A 19,038-nucleotide genomic window follows, 5' to 3' on the forward strand; every position below is an offset into this window, starting at 1 on the left:
CCAAGGGGAGGGAGGCCCACTCTCCTAAGTGATGGGCAAATGCACGGCAAGGTGCTATTCAGAAGGAACAGAAATGCTATGAACGTGCTTCCAGTTGTCACTGGCACACCTGGCGTGTGTGGTAGGATATACAACTGATGGCAAGTTAGCATCCTTCCACTTCATGACTGTTGCAGTAATGGAAAATCATTGCCCATGGGCCAGCCCCATGTGCAAGCCTGAAGTGCTTGGGACACACCGTTAGAAGCGTCCCAGCAAATACAAACACGGACTATCGATTGCAGCTCTGTATGGCCAAATGAGGCAGCAGAGCACAGCCAAGTGCCTGGCAAACAGCTAGAAAAGGAGACAGGAGTGTGTGCACGGAGGGGTTTTGGCTAAAGCATTGGCAGAAATGAGATTTGGAGTATTGTCTCCTGCTACTTAATCCTTCCTAATTTTCAGTGGAATGAGCCTCTATACACATTGCCTGGAAATAATGGGGCAGAAACAGAGAAATATCTGATTCCCCTACAAATGACACTGAATATTGGCTAACCAGTTAGGCCAACAGCATTATAATGCAATAGAAACATGTTTGCTAAAGAAAACAAGATGTGTACTCCTGATTATTGTATCACATGCTAGGGGAAAGGCTGTGTCATGGTCCTCTATTCTATTTTGAAATTAATTTGGGGCGGGTGCAAGTCATTAAGAATTTTAGGTTTAAACTTGAACCTGGAGCTAAGAAAAAATAAATTAAAAAACCCACTTCATTTCAGAAGAGCAGATAATCGCTGATTTTCCTCCGTAACACTTAGCATCAACTTAGTGGTTGATATTAGGAAACCCAAAATTTTGCAAAGCAGGCAGAGAACCAAGTGAAGCAAGACACAAACTGACAACATACAAGGCCTTAAGAGGCATGAAATACTTGCTTTTACAACACAGTTTTACAACAGCACCGATGTCATTACTCAAAGTTGTTTGTTCACTAGAGCCCCACAAGAAACAATAAACTAGAGACAAATCTAGAGTCCCATACATATTTTGTTAAAAAAATCTGTTCACCCTTATTCCAGCAAAATCTTATTAGCTATTGCAAAATGTTTGCAAGGGCTTTACGTTTGACAAAGAGTCTTATCTTTCTTTTTCCATGGGGGCACAGTTGCTCTGTAATGCTGTTATTGTTAGGGATAATGTTTGTGGTCAGTTGCTATTGACAGTGACAGTCGAAGTTCAGGCGGCCAAATTTAGACATGAAATTAATAATGGCATATGTACCAGAGAGCTTAAGTATGCATTGTTTCTTCATGACTTACCAGGAAAAAATCTTACTGAGGTCCAGGAAAGTTCGGCATGAATAAGTCATAAATATGGAGCGAAGGATCTGCCTCAAGAAAAGGAGGTAAGTATCAGTATAATATGGATAAAATCAGCAAAAATTTCTGGAGGATGAATGCAGCTGAACCCCCCTGCCGTGGAAAGTCAGGGCAGTGTGTGACTGAGGATGTCCTCAGATGCATAAAATAAAGTCCACATATACTGTGCTGCAGAAATTGTTAATTTAAAGAGGATTGTAAATTTGAAAGAGCACGAGCCATCTTTCTTTTTATGTGCAGACTGTAATGTATGCCTCTAGCACTGTATATATAACATAAACACCACCAGGGCTGTAAGAGGATGGTATCTGTGACCATTAACCACTTAGCTGATTTGCACGGTCATGCCTCTGTTTCAGCAGGCAGGCTTGCTAAATCCATCTGCTCACCATACATAATTGAACTTCTTTCCCGATTGCTTTCTTTTCCCTTCAAAACGTCCTCTGCATGTCCATACACACAGGGCTGCCGATATTAGGGAAAAGAGTATGGGCTGCTTTTGCATCACCTTACAGCTCTGGACTTCAGCCAGCTGTAGACATCAGGAGCTTCCCTCAGTGTCTGAAGTTACTCCTTCAGCTGAGACCAAAACTCCCTCAGGCTCTAATAATAGTGACTCCGATAGCGAGCCTGCTGTCACATTTAATTTTATTCTGGACTTGGGGTTCTTGGATGTACTTGGACCACAACTGGTCAGGCTTCCAAAATATAAATAAGAAGATGGGAGGTAAATGATGTAGGAAAACTGAAAGGACCTCCAATCTGGATGCTGTACAACTTTTGCTGCAACATAATACCCCTGAAATACTATAGAGGGAACTGTTTAGCCCTCCAGTGTGTGTTCCAGCATTCAAAGGGAAAAAAGCTGCAGCTCTTGGCTTTCCCTCTCTATATTTTTATTTGATGTTTGCATCTTACTGTTGTCCATTAAAAATTCGCATCACTTGCAATCGCTATCTCAGAAATGTCATTAATTGCTCTGCAAGAACTGATCAGATGCATCTTGCATGTATGCCTGGAAGTACGTGCGTCCATCTGAGCACGTTCCCAGTGAAGACCTGACATGAGCTTTCCCTTCCAAGTCTTAGTCTTTCTCCCCAGATACAAGACCAGGTGCCCTACCTATGTGAAGGAACCGAATGAGTTGCCTTTGCCTACAGAGTCGATTAAGTCCCAGCCAAGCATACCACTGTAGCGACTGCAGCCAGAACGGAGCAGGGTTGTGGCTGTAATTTGTTATGGGCAGATTTATTTTGGGCAGTGAGACTACACACCGATGCTGACAACATCTGGAGCGTTAAGTGTTCCAGAGTGAGGACCATGGCACTGCTAACAGGTTCACACTCTGAAGGCCCGTCAGTCCTGGTAGGTCACTAGAAACACAGGCATTTTGGAGTATTCATCCAGGGACTGCCTTAGCATGGCCCATCTTCCAGCTTTGGACTCTTTTCTTGGTTCTGAGATCTTTTATGATTGTGAGAAAGTTGACCGTGCAATACAAGGCAACCAGCATGAGCCTGGGATTCTCTGCTGTGTCTGAAGAGAGTCATGTCCTAAGGAATCACAGAAAGAAAAAAGAAAATCCAAAGGATTTTGTCTGCAAAGATAGCAGAAGCATCGTGTCAAAAGAGGAGGAAAACACACCCGTATGAATCAAGGATCCACGTGATTCCCTCATTTCTGACTTCTTTACAGCATTTAATGGTGTAAACAGAGTATGCCTGGCCATGCTTCCAATCGTTCATAAATGATGATGGTTTACAAACTCTGGCATACAAATACTTACTAAGCCACATATACTGAGTCAGTCACATACATACGTCCCTTAGCTGGGCTGAAGTTCTTCACTAGCCCTTTTCTTGGGGCCTTTGTCAGCATTAAGCTCCCTGTGCTCAAAGGCAGCTCTGCCATGGTGCAGCCGAGTGGCCTTGGATCAAACTGCTGCATGAGAAAGGGCTGGAAGAAGCAAGAGCCACTTACTTTCACTCAGGAGCTGCGCTTACGCTGAAGCACTCTCCCTCGGTCCTTGCCTGAGCTATGTTACAGATAAGCCTGTGCCTGGCCACATACACACTGGTCCAGACCCTGACCCACCTGGGCTGAACTCGGATCCTTCCCGTCACTGGGGGCTTCTCTGATGATGACTGGACCGGTGGCTGGCTGGCCCTGGTTATTTTCACTGAACCCAATTCTGACCCTGACTCGCTGACTTGGCTTTCCAGCCTGACCTCAGACCTCCTTGTCACTATGGTCACTTGGATCGTCACCGGCCGTCTGTACTCTTAGCTGAAACTCGTAACCACCAACAGACCTGCTTTGCTCTTCTTCTTTGGGTGCTGTGGGGCTGCTCCTGCTCGGTAGTGAAGCCACTGCCACGCCTGCCTTGCTGTCACCCTCTGCTCCCAGCTCGTCTTGCTGCTCCATGAAATGCTTTTTTCCAAAAGATGCCACCTCTCACCTACTGCTGGTATCATCGGTGCCGGTGGGACTGTGACACCCCCGACACCAGTAGCTCCAGCACAAGCCAGACAATAGGTATACAGATTGCCGACACCGCGTGACTCTCCTTTTAGCCAAAGATTTTTGTTAGAAACTTGTCTTGAGCCAGCCTACTGGCGCCATGCGTTCCTGCCAATAGAATAAATCAGGATAGTGGGCAAGAAGTCAGCAATCGAGACAAAGAGTCTGTTCTGTCACAGACAGACGGCAAAACTAAGCAGTGATATGCAACTACTCTCACGCGACCTCACTGAACTGTTGGTCAGATAACCAGGGAATCTCGGTAACCTGGAAACTACTGTGTATTTCAGAAGCCCGAGTAAAATTTAAAGCAGTCACATATCCAAAGTAGTCACGAGTTCCTTGTTTTTGTCACCCTTCATAATTTATTTTGGTTGTCCGAGTCTGGCAACACCTTTTTGTACCTTAGCAGCTGCTTTTCCTACCTCAGCTGTGACGCTCTCTCCTCTCCCTCTCCAGGGCTTTACCTCCACCTGTCCTGGCAAGACCAGCTTCAAACACACAAGGGCTACGACACTTCTCTTCACTCTTCCCGTTCCACCATGAGGTACTACTGCTGTCGCGCCTGCCCGCTGCAGGACACCTGGACTGCCATGTGTAGGCGCACAGTTCTGCGTGTTGTTCAGGCTCTCTGTCACACCTGCGAGGAGTTCAGCATTAAACCTAATCCTCGCCGGCAGCCTCAGACAGCATTGTTGTGAGACGGGCCTATCACCACGACGGCAACAATTTCAGTGAAGTCTAGGCCGGTCAGCCTGCACCTCTGAGATTAATCTATATATTAAGAGGGCCAGCACACAGGAAACGGTTAGGACATGGCTGACCTCACTAAAATGGTATTGGCATCTTGCATCTCAAATACCCCCGCCGTCCAAGTATGCTTGGCTGCTATTAGGTGCTGTAGCTTACCCAGCACTGCTCCCTTGTTCTGATATTAACTCTTGTGTACCCAAGGGTACAGTTATGCCTTCTGTATTTAATTGCAGCTCCTCCGCCTACTTACCTGGAAGGCTGTCCCTTGCTCTGACATTTCAACCTGAAGGAGAAGAGCCACCGGTGCCTCTGAGACACCCATGTGTTGTCCTGTACGCATGCAGTACGTACTGACTTTTGTCTCTTTTTCTGCTCTTCTTAAATAGGATGCTAGAAGAACTGGCTAGACATTTTCAGAAATTTGACTCTCCCATGCCCAAGGAAATGGTCACCAGGAGGCTCACGCCACACAGCAACCCAAAACATCGGGCTCTGCCAGCACCCACAGGTACCACAGCTGACCGCTACCATTTTCTAGAAATAGACACTACTGGCATTTCCTTACTCGAGATGCACAGACGGGTCACTAAACCCCATATTTCCTTTATTTTTCATGCAGCACTTATGGAGAATTGTTATGAAAGTTTGCCTTTCTGAAAGTCACTGTAAATACACTTTGTATGCAAAGGAATTCAAAGAGTGTAATCGCTGCTATGTCTTACGTAACTTTTCAGCAAGTTCCGCAAAATTCTCTTCCCGCCCCCAGATACGGCGGTACTGTTACGGGCAATCAGTGAGAATTCAGAAGCACATTTCAGAAATATTATAAGCCAATGTATTTTTGGTGGGTAGGAGCGCTACCCTGTTCTTCTTTACTGGAAGCGCGGCGGAAACCGGAACCAAAAAAAAATCAGTTTTGGGTTAAAAATAAAGGCATTTAGGCTTAAAAGCGCCAAGTCTCTAAACGGGGAGAGAGAACGGACAACACCGTGACAGGAAACCCCCTTCCGCCGTGCGCGGAAGACAATCCGCTGTGAAGAAGCAACCCACCCGCCCCGGCTATCGGTGTGGAACGGAGGGTTCGCGCAGCGACGTCCCACGACGGCAACGCGGCGGCCAGCCCCCAGCGCGTCCCTCGCCACCCGCGGCGCTTCCCCTCAGGAAACCCACCTCACATTTCCCGCCGCCAGCCGTGACGACGGCAGAGGGCGCGCGAGGCGGCAGCGGCGGCGACAACCCCACCCCGCCCCGCCACTGGGCAGCGGCGCGGCCGCGTCAGAGGACTCCCGCTCGCCGCCGCCACGCCCGGCCATTGGCTGGCGGCAACGGCGCGTCGCGCGCGGCCCCGCCCCCGCAGGCCGGCGCGCTATAAAAGAGGCGCCGGCGCCCCCTCCGCGCCTTTAGCCCCGGGTGTCTGAGAGGAGAAAGATGTATCGACTCCGCTCACGGGCCTCCACGGGGATTTCTGCCTTCGCCGCCGGTTCGTCCTCCGCCTGCTTTCGCCAATCACCTCCGCTGCTCCGGCCCGGGAAGTCGGCCTCGCAGAGGCGTTGGAGTAAAAAGCCATCCTGCTCTTCCATCGGCTGATTGTCGCTGATTCCCGGGCGGGGGGGGAGCAGAGAGACCGAGACCCGGAGAGGGGCCGCGGGAGCCGAGCCGAGCGCCGCTGCGACCATGCCCAAGCCTAAGAAGCGGGGGAGCAACCACCAGCGCGGAGCCGGTGAGCGCGGCCGGGGGGCTCCGGTCCGGGCGGGCGGGGCGCGGAGTTCACCCGACGAGCCGCCGGGGCGGCGGGGGAAGGCCTTGGCCGACGAGAGAGGCCGCGGGGCGGCCGGGCCGGCTGCTCCCCGGCGCCCTGCGGGGCTTAGTGGGGAAGCGGCAGGGCGGACGGGCGCGGCCGTGGAGCTCCCCGCTGGGCGGGACGGAGCCGCAGCCGGGCCTGGGCCCGGGCCCGGGCCGGGCGGCGCCGCCTGGCTGACCGGAGCCGGCCCCGAAACCGCCACCTCGCGGCCTTCGCGCGCATGCGCCCGGCGGCGCGGGCGGCCCCGGGGAGGCGGCGGCCGTGCCTGGCGGCGGGCGGCGGCAAGCAGCGCCCTGAGGGCAGCGGTTGGCCCCGGGGCAGCACGGGGAGCCCGGCTGCGGCGGGGGAGGCCGGGCCCCGCGGCGGGAATGGCGCTGGGGCGCGTCGCCGGCACGCAGAGCCGCCGGTGTCCGCGCCGCTGCACCGCCGCCGGCGTGGGCCCTTCCCGGGCGGGGGGGGTACACGACGACGACACGGAGACGGCTGCTGCTGTCACTCCGGTGGCTGGTGTGGCTGTACGTCGGCGTATTGTGCTCCGAAAGGCTGCAGTGCCTTTAAAAAAAAAAAACAAAACCACAACCCTTCTTAGCCTGAAGGAGGGTATTAGAAGGTAAACAAGTCTTCATACCGATCCGGGATGTGTGTGGCTGAGGTGCTGATGCCTGGGCCGAATGGAGATGTTGTGGGGTGAGAAATTTCACTTCAGGCTGCCATAACTGTGAGCAGAGTCTGTCTCTCTAAGTATCAAATGTTCAGGAAGTGAGCAGTTCACTGGCTCTTTCTGCAGCTGCTTTTATTTTAGTTTGTGAAGGGCTGGCAATCATTCTTGCCACTTCTCCCATTGAACTTCCCTGCTTGACATCACCAGAGGCAATAAGATGGCTGTGCCAGAACTCTGAGCTTCCAAGTTTCTTGGTCTGCGCATTGGCTAGTGTTTCTCCTCTGTAACTATAGGAAGCATCAAGGGTTATGGTCAGTGATACAAGTAGATGGTTTGCAGCTCAGAGCTGCAACACCTCTGAAGCGTGAATTTAACTTTACTGGAAAAGCACTTGGACAGTGATCAACTCAAGGTTGATTCTGCCTAGATAAAAATGCTTTTGGGGAGGGTCTTGGTAGTCAGGAAGCCTGCCTGAAGTGGGCAAGCACTGCGTGCTGCCTTCTTAAATAATTTAGAATCAACTGTACCACAAAAATACTAGGCGGAAGAGCAGAATTCTGAGTTCTGTAAATGACATTTGGGAACTGTTGGAGACATAACAGTAAAACTATTCTTTTGCTAATCAACGTTAGTAGATGCAAAGTAAGGGCTAGTATAGGACAGCAGTAGAAATTACAATATTATCAGATCAAACTCCTCCAACTCCTAATGCTGTAAGAATAAGATACAGTTACGAAAAGTTGTAGAAATGAACACTGGTGAAAATAATACTCCTTTCTTCAAAAAGACTGAAGTTCCTGAGCCGAGGCCTTCTTGATCCTGAGAGGCAAAACTTTTTTCCCCTGTTGAAGCATTTGATGTTCTGGCTCGTATTTGTAATTCAGTATTGAAATAGGGTTGGACATTGCTGATGCTGCACATACTATACTTAATCCCGTAAATCCTGCATTGAACTGGGTAATGTATGTTTGCCTAAATGTATAACTTACCCTGCCTTGAAGTACCTCAAAATTGAAAAATAAAGATTGTATGGCGATTTTTTTAGGTAGCTTGTCCTAACAGTTAAATTAATATAGAGCTACTTTTAAAGCACAGTCATGAGAAATTGCATTAACTTGAAGTTGACTGTAGAAAGATCCTAAATCTGGAGTCAGAAGTTCTACCGATTCTTGGAAAACTAGCTGGGCTCTTCCGCACCATTCACAAATGATCTTCCAGAACAGAGCCAACTTGGTCTTCAGAACAGCTGGGAGTAAAAGACCTAGCAGAGGAAAGAGATGTGCTTTCCGTGGCTGGGTCAGGGAGAGTGAATCTGTTGGGAGGGTTAAATCCCACTTTCAGTGTTCAGATCTTCCTTTTGCATATGAAAAATGAACAAACTATTGTATTCATCTTTCCTTAAGGTGGTCAGCCCAGAAATGTGCAGCCTTTTAGTGATGAAGATGCTTCAATTGAAACTATGAGCCACTGCAGTGGCTTCAGCGATCCTGCTAGCTTCACTGAGGATGGTATATTCTTTCATTTATACCTATTCATCTTTTTAAAAACATAAACCATGAGCTGACTTAAGAGCTTAAGTACTAGACTGTAAGTAGCAGTAGCAAAATAATGACATTCTGTTAAATGCTATATGATTGTTAATCTAGTGGCTATCGTTTTGTTTGGTAAGAATGTATTCCAGGTTTCATGAGCCTCCCATGAAACTATTGGGCTTCTTTCTATTAGAATTATATAATGCTAACTTTTGGAGACAGGAAGAATTTTAAAGTGCGCATGTCTTGGCACATATAAGAAGCAGGTATAGAAACAGCACAGATGTATCAATAGATCAATTGTTATAAAAGCATTGTAAGGGGCAGTTCGATGCAGTAGGCTTAACACCATTCTGTTGCTGTAACACTGAACAATTCTGTAGCTATTGTCTATGTTAAACTGCTTTCTTACTAGTATTAAAAATGTTAAGTGTTGGATACTACTGTGTCTGCTAATAAACTGTATATCAGTAGGACTAAATTATTTCCTTTGGATTAGGGCCTGAAGTTGATGAAGAAGCCACTCAAGAAGACTTAGAATACAAATTGAAGGGATTTATTGATCTTACATTGGACAAGAGGTATAGTATGCTTTGAAGAAACACATTCATCCATTGTTTTCTGGCTTTCTCTGATATGAGAAGGGAAATATGCATCAAACTTTTATATGCTTACTGAAATTACAGTTATTTCATGCTGGGGAGGACTTGCTTTTCTTGTGGATCTGAAAAGACCTTTCTACCTCCGCCAAGTTTTTGGATACGTGAGAGTCAGACTTTCCTTTCCTAGTAGCTTGAAATAGAGTGACTTTATTTCTAGCTTGGTGTACTATTGTGAACTCTATCTCCAACCTAAGTTTCTCTATCCTTGAGGAAGGAGGCAATTCATAGCATTTTGTACTTCATGGTGCTGCTGTGGGTCACTCTTCTATTGGGCGCAGACAAATATAAACTACCATAAAAATAAACGCTGAGCTTTAACGGATGTGTGCTGATTTCAGGAGGTCTTCCTTCTCTCTTCTAACAGTGCAAAGACAAGACAAGCAGCTCTTGAAAGTCTGAAAAGTGCTTTTTCTTCTAAAATACTATATGAATTTATCATGGAAAGGAGAATGACACTAACTGATAGCATTGAACGCTGCATAAAGAAAGGTAATTAACGTGCTTGCTATTAGAAAGCAATAATCCCCATGAAATAGCTCATTGTTTAAAAGGAATTAAGACTGTGAGGCTTTTCTAGTACTTTATAGAGTGCTTAATTTAGTTATGTTAACAACATTCCTTTTTTTAATTTAGAAGTTATACTTTAACTGACCTAGAAAATTAACTGAAATTATCTTCTGTTGGTTTCTGAATTTCCACTTGCAAGTTTTCAGACTAATGATCTTTAAAGGAAGCAATGCACAAGGTGATTACTCATTGTAGCACGTTAATCTCTAGGTAAGAGCGACGAACAGTGTGCAGCTGCCGGACTGGCATGTCTTCTGTGTGTGCAGATGGGGTCAGGAATTGAAAGTGAAGAGATTTTTAAGACCCTTGGTCCGGTTCTGAAGAAGATTGTCTGTGATGGAACAGCCAGTGTCCAAGCCAGACAGGCTGTAAGTATAAAATGTTTATTTGCCAGGAAGGGACAGAGGGCAGTTTTTGACCAACTCACTATTGTGTAATCCAGAACTAAAGGTTACTGCACTAGTGTGAACTCATGATGTTGATGTATGCTCTGAATGATGCATAGCAGTTTTCACTGACTTGAAAAGTTCCACCTAAAGGTTGAATGTCATTCTCTTCTTCAGCCTAGGAACTTCCTTAAAGTACTTTGTCAAGTCACAGCCTCCTTACTGCAGTTCTGAGGGCAGATGTTGAAGTCCTATAGAAAAAAAAATGAAAGTTTTCCCACTGACTGATGTATCCTTCTTCCTGTATTAATTCTAACTTTAACAGCAGAGGAATGTAAAATATATTTATGTATGATAAAACTATATATAGCAGACCTAGAACTACATACTTGTTACATTCATACTACCAAAAGTATTTTAAGTTTTTCAGCCAGTCATCTCATCTATACATTAGCAATATACTTGAAATATTGACTGAAGACAGTCTAAAGCTCTTGCCGAGAGGTTTTTTTTTAAGCTTCAGAGTTTTAACTAGTATTTTCCAACTTGCCTTTATCGTTACATAGCTGGCTACTTCTATTTTACACAAGCTGTGTTACAATAGATACTGTCAGCTGGAAGAGGAGCTAGTATTAGTTCAATGGCAGTTGTTTCTACAAACAAACAAAAGCCATTAAAGCTTGTCCTGTTTAAATGTAGTTTTGAGTCCTTTGTGGTTAGTGCAGGCATCACTTTCAAGCACTTCTTTTCTTACTCTTTGTAAGAGGAGACTGAGTTGAATACGGGGGATAAGGAAGAGATGTGTAGGACCTTGCAGTAAAAGTTGGAAAGTGCCAAGAAAGGCTCTTGAAGTCCAGTGCTTTCATGACATTTAGTTGCAATAGTGGGCAGGGAGGGGGAAAATGCTTCCCATAGCTGTGTATACATATCACATGTCCATTACTGTTTATCAGCATAATTTCTGCTAGTGAATTCTGATGGGATTTAAAATAGTTGGGTGAAAGGAGTGCTACATGTAGCTTTTTGGAGCGGCTTTGTAAGCTATATTAGATAATACGGCATGAATAGCTAAGGCTTTTAAGTAGCATATATTGTAAAATCCTGACAGCAGATGGAACTGAGAGCTAACTGTTACAAGGTAGCTGAATTAAACAGTGTTGAAGACTTCTACTCTGCTAAGGTCTTAATCTCAAGTCTCAATTACTCCAGGTGCTGAATTTCAGAGGTTTTGTCAACAGTAACATTAATGTCAAATGCTGACATTTTTTTTCCTTTTGTGTCTAGTGTGCAACCTGCTTAGGGATTTGCTGTTTCATTGTCACTGATGACATTACGGTGAGGATAAGTAATACTTTTTTAATGTATATAAATTGATGATATGAAAATGTGTGGATCTTAATCTGCTTCCATGATCTTTTTTCCCCTGTTCAGGAACTGTACTCTACTATGGAATGCCTGGAAAACATCTTCACAAAGGCCTATCAGCGAGATAGAGACACTAATGGTGTATCAAGTACCCATAATACTGTGCTTCACATCAGTGCTCTCTTAGCATGGACACTGTTGTTGACCATTTGTCCAATGAATGAAGTGAAGAAGAAAATTGAAATGTGAGTATCTTTATTGGAAAACAAAATTTGTAATGACTGTTTTTATATGCAGTGAAGCCGTGTCAACAAAATGCAGATCTTAATGAAGTGTGACTTACTCCTTAGGCACTTGCATAAACTTCCAAGTCTCCTGTCTTGTGATGATCTCAACATGAGAATAGCTGCTGGAGAAACACTAGCTCTTCTGTTTGAACTGGCACGGGAAACAGATGCTGTAAGTAGATGATGATGAGACAAGACAAATTATTTAACCTGTGTTGTGTAGCACCCTGGATCTCAACAAGTGGTGGGGAATTCACTGGGTTGTGTTCTTTGTATTGAGTCTGCCCCAATCTAAGTGGGTATAGCAATGATTCACAGCAATTTAGCTATCATTTTTACACTAATTTCCATATTGCAGAACAGCATCAATATAAAACACATCAAACAGTACTGAAGAGCAACTAGAAATGTAGTGTGCAAGCTTTAAAATCTAAATCCAACACCAGCTTTAAAAAAAAAAAATTCCTAGAGAGATTCCAGGATAAAACAGTATTGTTTACTGTAGTGGGAACACTCATTAGATACTTACGCAGACAAGTTACAGTGATTCACAACCTGCACAATTCTGCTCTCACAGCTAAAAATCTATCCTTCAGTAGAAACCATGTTAACTTTTAGTATTGCATTTTCAGTATCCTTATTTAGGTACCTTGAGAAGAAGAAGAATAACTAGTATTGCATGATGGTTTCACAGCATTTGTAACTATTTTAGTCAGTTGGGGATTAGTCAGTCAGTTTAAGGGGGCAGATTTTGAAAGGATTTGTACAAATGTTGCACAGATACCGGCATTGCTAGATTTGGTGAGATTTCTTGGGGTTTGCTTTGGAGTTGGATTAGGTGCAAGCGTCTCAGTATTACATCATACACAGCTAAACTTGCCTTTACATTCCTCAATATGCCTTATTAATTTCTGAACTGTTTTCTTGACAGCACTGAAGGAAACAGTTTTCACTTACCCATAGCACAGTTTGGAAGAGCTGCCTGAATGGCTCCTAGCTTGGTCAAGGCTGCCAAGCTTTGCCAGAACACTGTCCAAAGTGAAAAGATAACTCCAACTGAGTCACGATGCATGACACACTAACACTGCATAATCTGAAACAATATGCCAAGACTTCTATATAATGGCAAACAGGAGGGATTTGAGTCTCTTGTTATGGAAGCCAACTGTTGTGGCTTAACCCCAGCCAGCAACTAAGCACCACACAGCTGCTCACTCACTCCCCCTCACCCAGTGGGATGGAGGAGAGAATCAGAAAAAGAAGTAAAAGTTGTGGGTTGAGATAAGAACACTTTAATAGAACAGAAAATAAGAAACTAATAGTGATAACACTAATAAAATGACAATAGTAATAATAAAAGGATTGGAGTATACAAGTGATGCACAATGCAATTGCTCACCACTCACTGACCAATGCCCAGTTAGTTTCTGAGCAGCGATCTGCCCCCCCAGGCCAACTCCCCCCAGTTTATATACTGGGCATGATGTCACATGGTATGGAATACCCCACTGGCCAGGTTGGGTTGGCTGCCCTGGCTGTGTCCCCTCCCAGCTTCTTGTGCCCACCAGGACACCAACTTTGAAAGAAAAAAAAGAGAGACTGGAACTTGATCCTTTTTTTGGTCAAACTGACTGCAAGTAACTAAAATCTTTAAAATGCATTAACAAATGAGACTATATTCATTAAAAACTTCCGTTCCATTGAGGAAATGCCCTTTTAATCATTACAAATTACTCTCTTTGGATCCTTAACAATCAGCGCAGATTAAAAATGCTTACCGTGTTTTGCCTTTGACCAGTTTCCTTTAAAAAGCATGCAGTAAACTCAGCCTAGTCAGTTGACAGATTAAAAAAACCACAAAAACTTGTTTTTACATAAATTTACATACATTCTTACTAATCCAGGTAAACTACCACTGAATTAGCAAATGGAGGGGAGAAAATATTTCCTGCTAAACAATTATGCATTAATGTTTACTTGGAGTGTTTTGTTAAGCATTTTTGAAAAACTGCTTTATAATTTTCCACCCCATACGAGACTAACGACTAAATATTCTGTACTGTCAGTCTAATGGTGTCTCACGATCCATCTCCAGCAGCATGAGTTCTGTGCTAATAACATGAAAGTGCCCTCAGCTTGTCAACAGGACTGGCAGTCAGGTTCAGCAGATCAGTTAGGCAGTTTGAGTCCCTTGGAATTATGGAGCAGAACAAATTGACAGGTATATACACACATTGAAGGAGCTGTACAGTTTCATGTAGCTCTAACTACCAAAACAGAGTTTGATAGTGTCCTTCTTGGGTAAACTGGATGCTGTGACTTTGTTCTTACTGGCTTAAATAGTGCAGAAGGAACTACAGGAAGTTAGTGCCATCTCTGTCTCTTTAAGTAACAGGTTGTAGAGGTCTACATGCCCAGAATTTGGAGAGAACCATTTTCCTATTTGCAGGAAAAGATGTTAAGGCCAGAAACTAAAAAAAGAAACAAACAAAATACCCAGAAAACCAAACCAAAACAAAAACCCCCACTGTTTTTTTACTAGGATTTCTTTTATGAAGATATGGAGCTTCTGACAGAGAAACTAAGAGCTCTGGCTACTGATGGAAACAAGCACCGAGCCAAAGTAGATAAAAGAAAGCAGCGATCTGTCTTCAGAGATGTTCTACGAGCTGTTGAGGTGATTGTTTTGTCTTGCTTTGAATGTCTGGATTGTAGCTATGTAGTGTACAATTTAATGAAAATTGTTTTATTATTAAATAGAATTACTGTTTCAGTAAAAGCAACAGGAAGAAATTAGTTTAAATGAGATTTCAAATTCTGATCACTTACACAAAATAAAACTGCTTTTTTGGAAATGTAGGGTAAAGAAAGTTGAACTTTGTTTATTTTGCTCCAGACTTGACTTCCATATTGAAGAGGGATGTTTTGGGTTTTTCTTCCTGTAAAGAAGGCTAAAAATTGCACTGTAAATACTAAATTCTCTTTATTTTATACCATCAGCAGATTTTTTTTCACAGAAAACTTGTAGTTCATGCAAGTTAGTGTTCTGAATTCTGTGAAAAGGTTTATTGTAAAGTCTCTTACTGAACTGTTGTGCATAGTAAACAAAAAGCAACTTAGTAGTAAGATACATTTCCAAATGGCACCTCTGTCAGGGGCCAAAGAAGTGTTTGTGTATGGGGGGGAGTTGTCCTAATTGTTGTGCTGTAATCTTCTGGTTTTCCGTATCCAGACTGAGAACAATACACAAAGCAGAACTCTCAAAATACTTGGTTAGTGACATAACTTCTGAGTAAAGCCTCGAAGACAAATGTCAAACTTCTATCACTTTAATGGATTATTTGTTATCTTACACATCTTGAACTAGATTTTTTTGTCAGATAATTACTTTTTACATTGCTGTATGGGTAAGACCAACTAAATATTAGTTGACATTTGGAATGGTTAAACATCTTGGAAGCTAAGGAGAAGGCTTTGAAGTGATTTGAAGTCACCTTTGAGATTCTGCCTGTAGAAGAATCTGAGTCACGAGGGCTTGTTACATTCCATTGTCACAAATGTAGCTTGCTGCACTTGAAAGGTGGGGACTAAATGAGGCTTACAAACTGACTGAAAGGTGACTCCTGTACTCAAACTGGTTTTTCTGGAGATAAGTCCAATTCTTAAATTTATTTTAAGGATGAAAGTTAAGTGTTGTGGGTTTTTTTAAATGCTTTCTGACTTGAAGAATGTCAGCTTCAAGTCTTACATGAGATTTAACTTTAGGTATGCATCAGTTTAGAAACAAATACAATCTTTAGCATATGCAGTATTATTTGGAAGGTTTTGGTGTGCCAAATATATTAATGAAAATAAAGTTCATTGAGACATATACAATTCCTAATACAAAAGACTGTTTAAATTAATTATATGTATTGTTTCCTTTAATTTTGGATAGGAGCGTGACTTTCCTACAGAGATGGTTAAGTTTGGACCTGAGCGCATGTATATTGACTGCTGGGTTAAAAAACAAACTTACGATACCTTCAAGGAGATTCTGGGGTCGGGGATGCAATATCATTTGCAGGTGAGCTGCTGTTTGATACATGCTCAGACTGTTGTTCCCTGTCTGGTTTCTTTGTAGTCATTCAGTCTGAATTACGAAATCATGAGTAGAACTTGGTGAAATGATGGGCCTTCATTAGAAGTGTTAAAAGGCAGCACTTAGAAAATGAACTACAGTGAGCTAGAACTGTCGGGGTGAGCTGCTTCTGAGTTGTGGCCTGGGTGTGCTGGGTTAGCAGTTAGAAGACTTCCAACAAGTAAGAGATTCAAGCTGAGCATCTTCTTAGCTTCAGGGTTTCTCCTGAATCCTTATGCCCTCTTTCAGCAGAGTGGTGTAGTCATCTGGCTGCTATAAAGCTGCATGCCTCCACCCTTCCTGTTCAAGCCTGTAAAAAGGAATGCAAAATTTTACTAAAAAATAATGAACACAATTTGCAGGCCAATGATGACAGCATTCCAAAAAGGAAGGGATAAGTCCTTATCTCTGTTCTAGGAACTGCTTGTTCACTAGTCATCTGTTTAGATATGTAGCAGAAGTAGGAACTCTAGCTTAGGAGTATATGCTCCCAAATTGCTGTGATAATCATGGTGTTAAAATCTTCAGGGCATTGTCAGTTGCATTTCTATGTGACTGAGGGAGCCCAGGCATGTAGCAGCTTTTTCAACATTTCCAAATACTAATTTTACAGCCAGATATTTTAAAATTGGTGTTGTGAAACCATACGTATGTGTTCAGCTGCCTGATCTTGTGTAGGGCATGTAACAGAACAGTGTCTAATTTGCTGGAACAAAAATGTCAAGGTGCGGGGTAGCTGTTTGTGTCTTCTCAAGAGAGCAGTTTTAGTTCTTAGCCTTATTGTGATTAAAGCAAGAAGTGTTCCCTGGCTTAATTGCAAAAGATACTAAGATTTGTGTCAAATTGCTACTATTTCTTACTGGAATACTTGATATTTAACAGTAGTCTTCTTTGGAGACTCGATAATCAAAGGAGAAACTGATCATTTGATGTGTTTCTTGTTTAGTCAAATGACTTTCTTCGGAATGTGTTTGAGCTTGGTCCACCAGTAATGCTAGATGCTGCAACTCTGAAAACAATGAAGATATCCCGTTTTGAAAGGGTAGGTTATTGCACCTTAATGTATTTTCTTTACTTCATACGCTATATTTCTCCTGAATTAAATGGTATTCCAAACACGCACTTTAGAGGCTGCCATCTTTAAACTCATCACTTTAGTTCTAACAATGCCCCATATTGTCCTGAAGGAAACCAAGCCTTGCTTGTATGCGTCTCTTTGAGCTCTTATTTTAGATTTTCCACTGGGCACGTGTCTGCTACTGTTTTTCTCCCAAGGGGGTCTGAAGGTTGGTTGACATGGTTGCTGATTGGTATGAGATTCATGCTCCATACATGTGAAACTCGGGCCCTTATGAGAGCCGTAGGTTTTTGGGTAGGGACCTACAAGAAGCCATAGAAACTGAGTCTTTATAAAGCCAGTATCCCAAACTCTCTCCAGTGTGAGACAGACACTAGGATGAATTTGTTCTGTTGGTTGTGAACGTACTCATGTGTACAAACAATTTGAGGAATGGTGCTACCAAGTGTAATCCAGGGGGTAAACTTAATCTACATTGTGTCCGTGTGATGTTCAACTGACCGGCTTCCGGAATTGCTCCTAGCTCAGCCTTTCTTATACAGTCCAAGTTTCTTTTAAACGTATATATATTAAAATGCATCAGCCTTTGGTGCAAAGATATTCTACTATAAATTTCAGAAAGCCTACCAATTTACTCAAGATTAATAAAAAGATATTTTCAGCTGTTTCTTAACATTAAAAAAACTCTCTAAAGGGGACATAAGCCTTTTGAACATCTGTGATTAATTTTTCCTTTTATTTTGTAGCACTTGTACAACTCTGCAGCATTCAAGGCTCGGACAAAGGCTAGAAGTAAATGTCGTGATAAAAGAGCAGACGTGGGGGAATTTTTCTAGATCTCGTTTTCCATGGGGTTCAATTTTCATAACTAAAATAGATTTGTAACCTTTAAATGAATTTTTTAATTTCTGTAGTCACAGTTCGCACTTGTGCACAGGGATGTTGTATAAAATCTGTAAATATAATGCATGTTGTTGCTTAGTTGCATATACACTGTATATAGATAGATGCAAGATTGGGTGCAGGGATACATTATAAGACTTGCATTAGATGCAACTTGCTCCAAAGGTTGAATATACTGTAACTGAACTGTTCAGTGGGGGGGATAACTGTAGTCAAATGCTGTGTGTCAGATTGGATTCCTTTATGTAAAAGTAAATTAAATTAATTCATTGACCAAGTGTTTTGGTAAGAATGTGCTAACAGGAAAAGATGAACTTGTTTATGTGAAGTTATTTCGGTAACTTCTTAAACTCTTCAGTGGCAGGTGGACAAAGAAATTTCTACATGGTATGACTTTATCCTGAAGGGGACTATGAAGTTCAATTACCTTTACTTACAGTGAAGTAGTGAGTGACAAGTACTTGCTTCAATGTAAAATAAAACCAAGATTCTCATGTTCTGAAATTGGATGTTTAAGTTTTGGAATAAAGATGTTTCTCACTGCTTGCTTTCTGTGTAGAAGTGATTACTACATGAATGAAAAGGTGGAACGCTAGCAAAACCTAAAGGTTGAAACAGATGGTTTTGTTTAGTTGCCCATTCTGGCATGTGGTTGGGTTAGTCTTCAACGCTTTAGTAGATACTACATGAAACTCTACCTTGCTGTGTTTTGAAGGTGTATCTTATTTGCATATGCTCTGCACAACAGCCTACTGTTCTTTTGTTATCAGTTTTGTAATGGTCAGATATTTTCTAGTTCTGGTACCGCAAAACACCTTGTCCCTTGTCTTACAGTAGCCATTCCAGCTGCCCTGTTTTCCTCATGTTGAAAACTACGGCTCTACCCTCAGTTCTAGAGGACTGAAACGTGCCAGTAACTAAGAACTGTCTGTCTTAGGGATGATGGGGGGTTTATGTAATAAAGACACTAAAGCCTACATAGCTGGAGCTTCTGAACCAGAAGAGCTATAAATAAAAGTGCTTGTTAGAATAACTTGACCTA

At 43.1% G+C, this 19,038-nt stretch overlaps 1 protein-coding gene across 2 annotated transcripts; it reads left to right on the top strand.

Annotated features, from left to right (window-relative positions):
- Window positions 1–6,016: 6,016 nt before the first annotated feature.
- IFRD1 (interferon related developmental regulator 1) lies at window positions 6,017–18,542 on the top strand. 2 transcript variants are annotated; one of them, XM_052789413.1, is made up of 12 exons: window positions 6,017–6,354; window positions 8,500–8,604; window positions 9,128–9,209; window positions 9,655–9,779; window positions 10,068–10,225; window positions 11,528–11,578; window positions 11,675–11,853; window positions 11,959–12,067; window positions 14,438–14,572; window positions 15,833–15,961; window positions 16,962–17,057; window positions 17,840–18,542. In XM_052789413.1, the coding sequence occupies exons 1-12, from the start codon at window positions 6,309–6,311 to the stop codon at window positions 17,927–17,929; spliced, it is 1,305 nt and encodes a 434-aa protein (XP_052645373.1). In that variant the 5' UTR covers window positions 6,017–6,308; the 3' UTR covers window positions 17,930–18,542. The 2 variants fall into 2 exon arrangements, with proteins under 2 accessions (XP_052645373.1, XP_052645374.1); XM_052789414.1 differs by lacking the exon at window positions 11,528–11,578.
- Window positions 18,543–19,038: the final 496 nt, after the last annotated feature.

Source organism: Harpia harpyja, chromosome 6 (genome assembly GCF_026419915.1).
Source record: "Harpia harpyja isolate bHarHar1 chromosome 6, bHarHar1 primary haplotype, whole genome shotgun sequence".
In the NCBI taxonomy this organism is placed as follows: Eukaryota; Metazoa; Chordata; class Aves; order Accipitriformes; family Accipitridae; genus Harpia; species Harpia harpyja.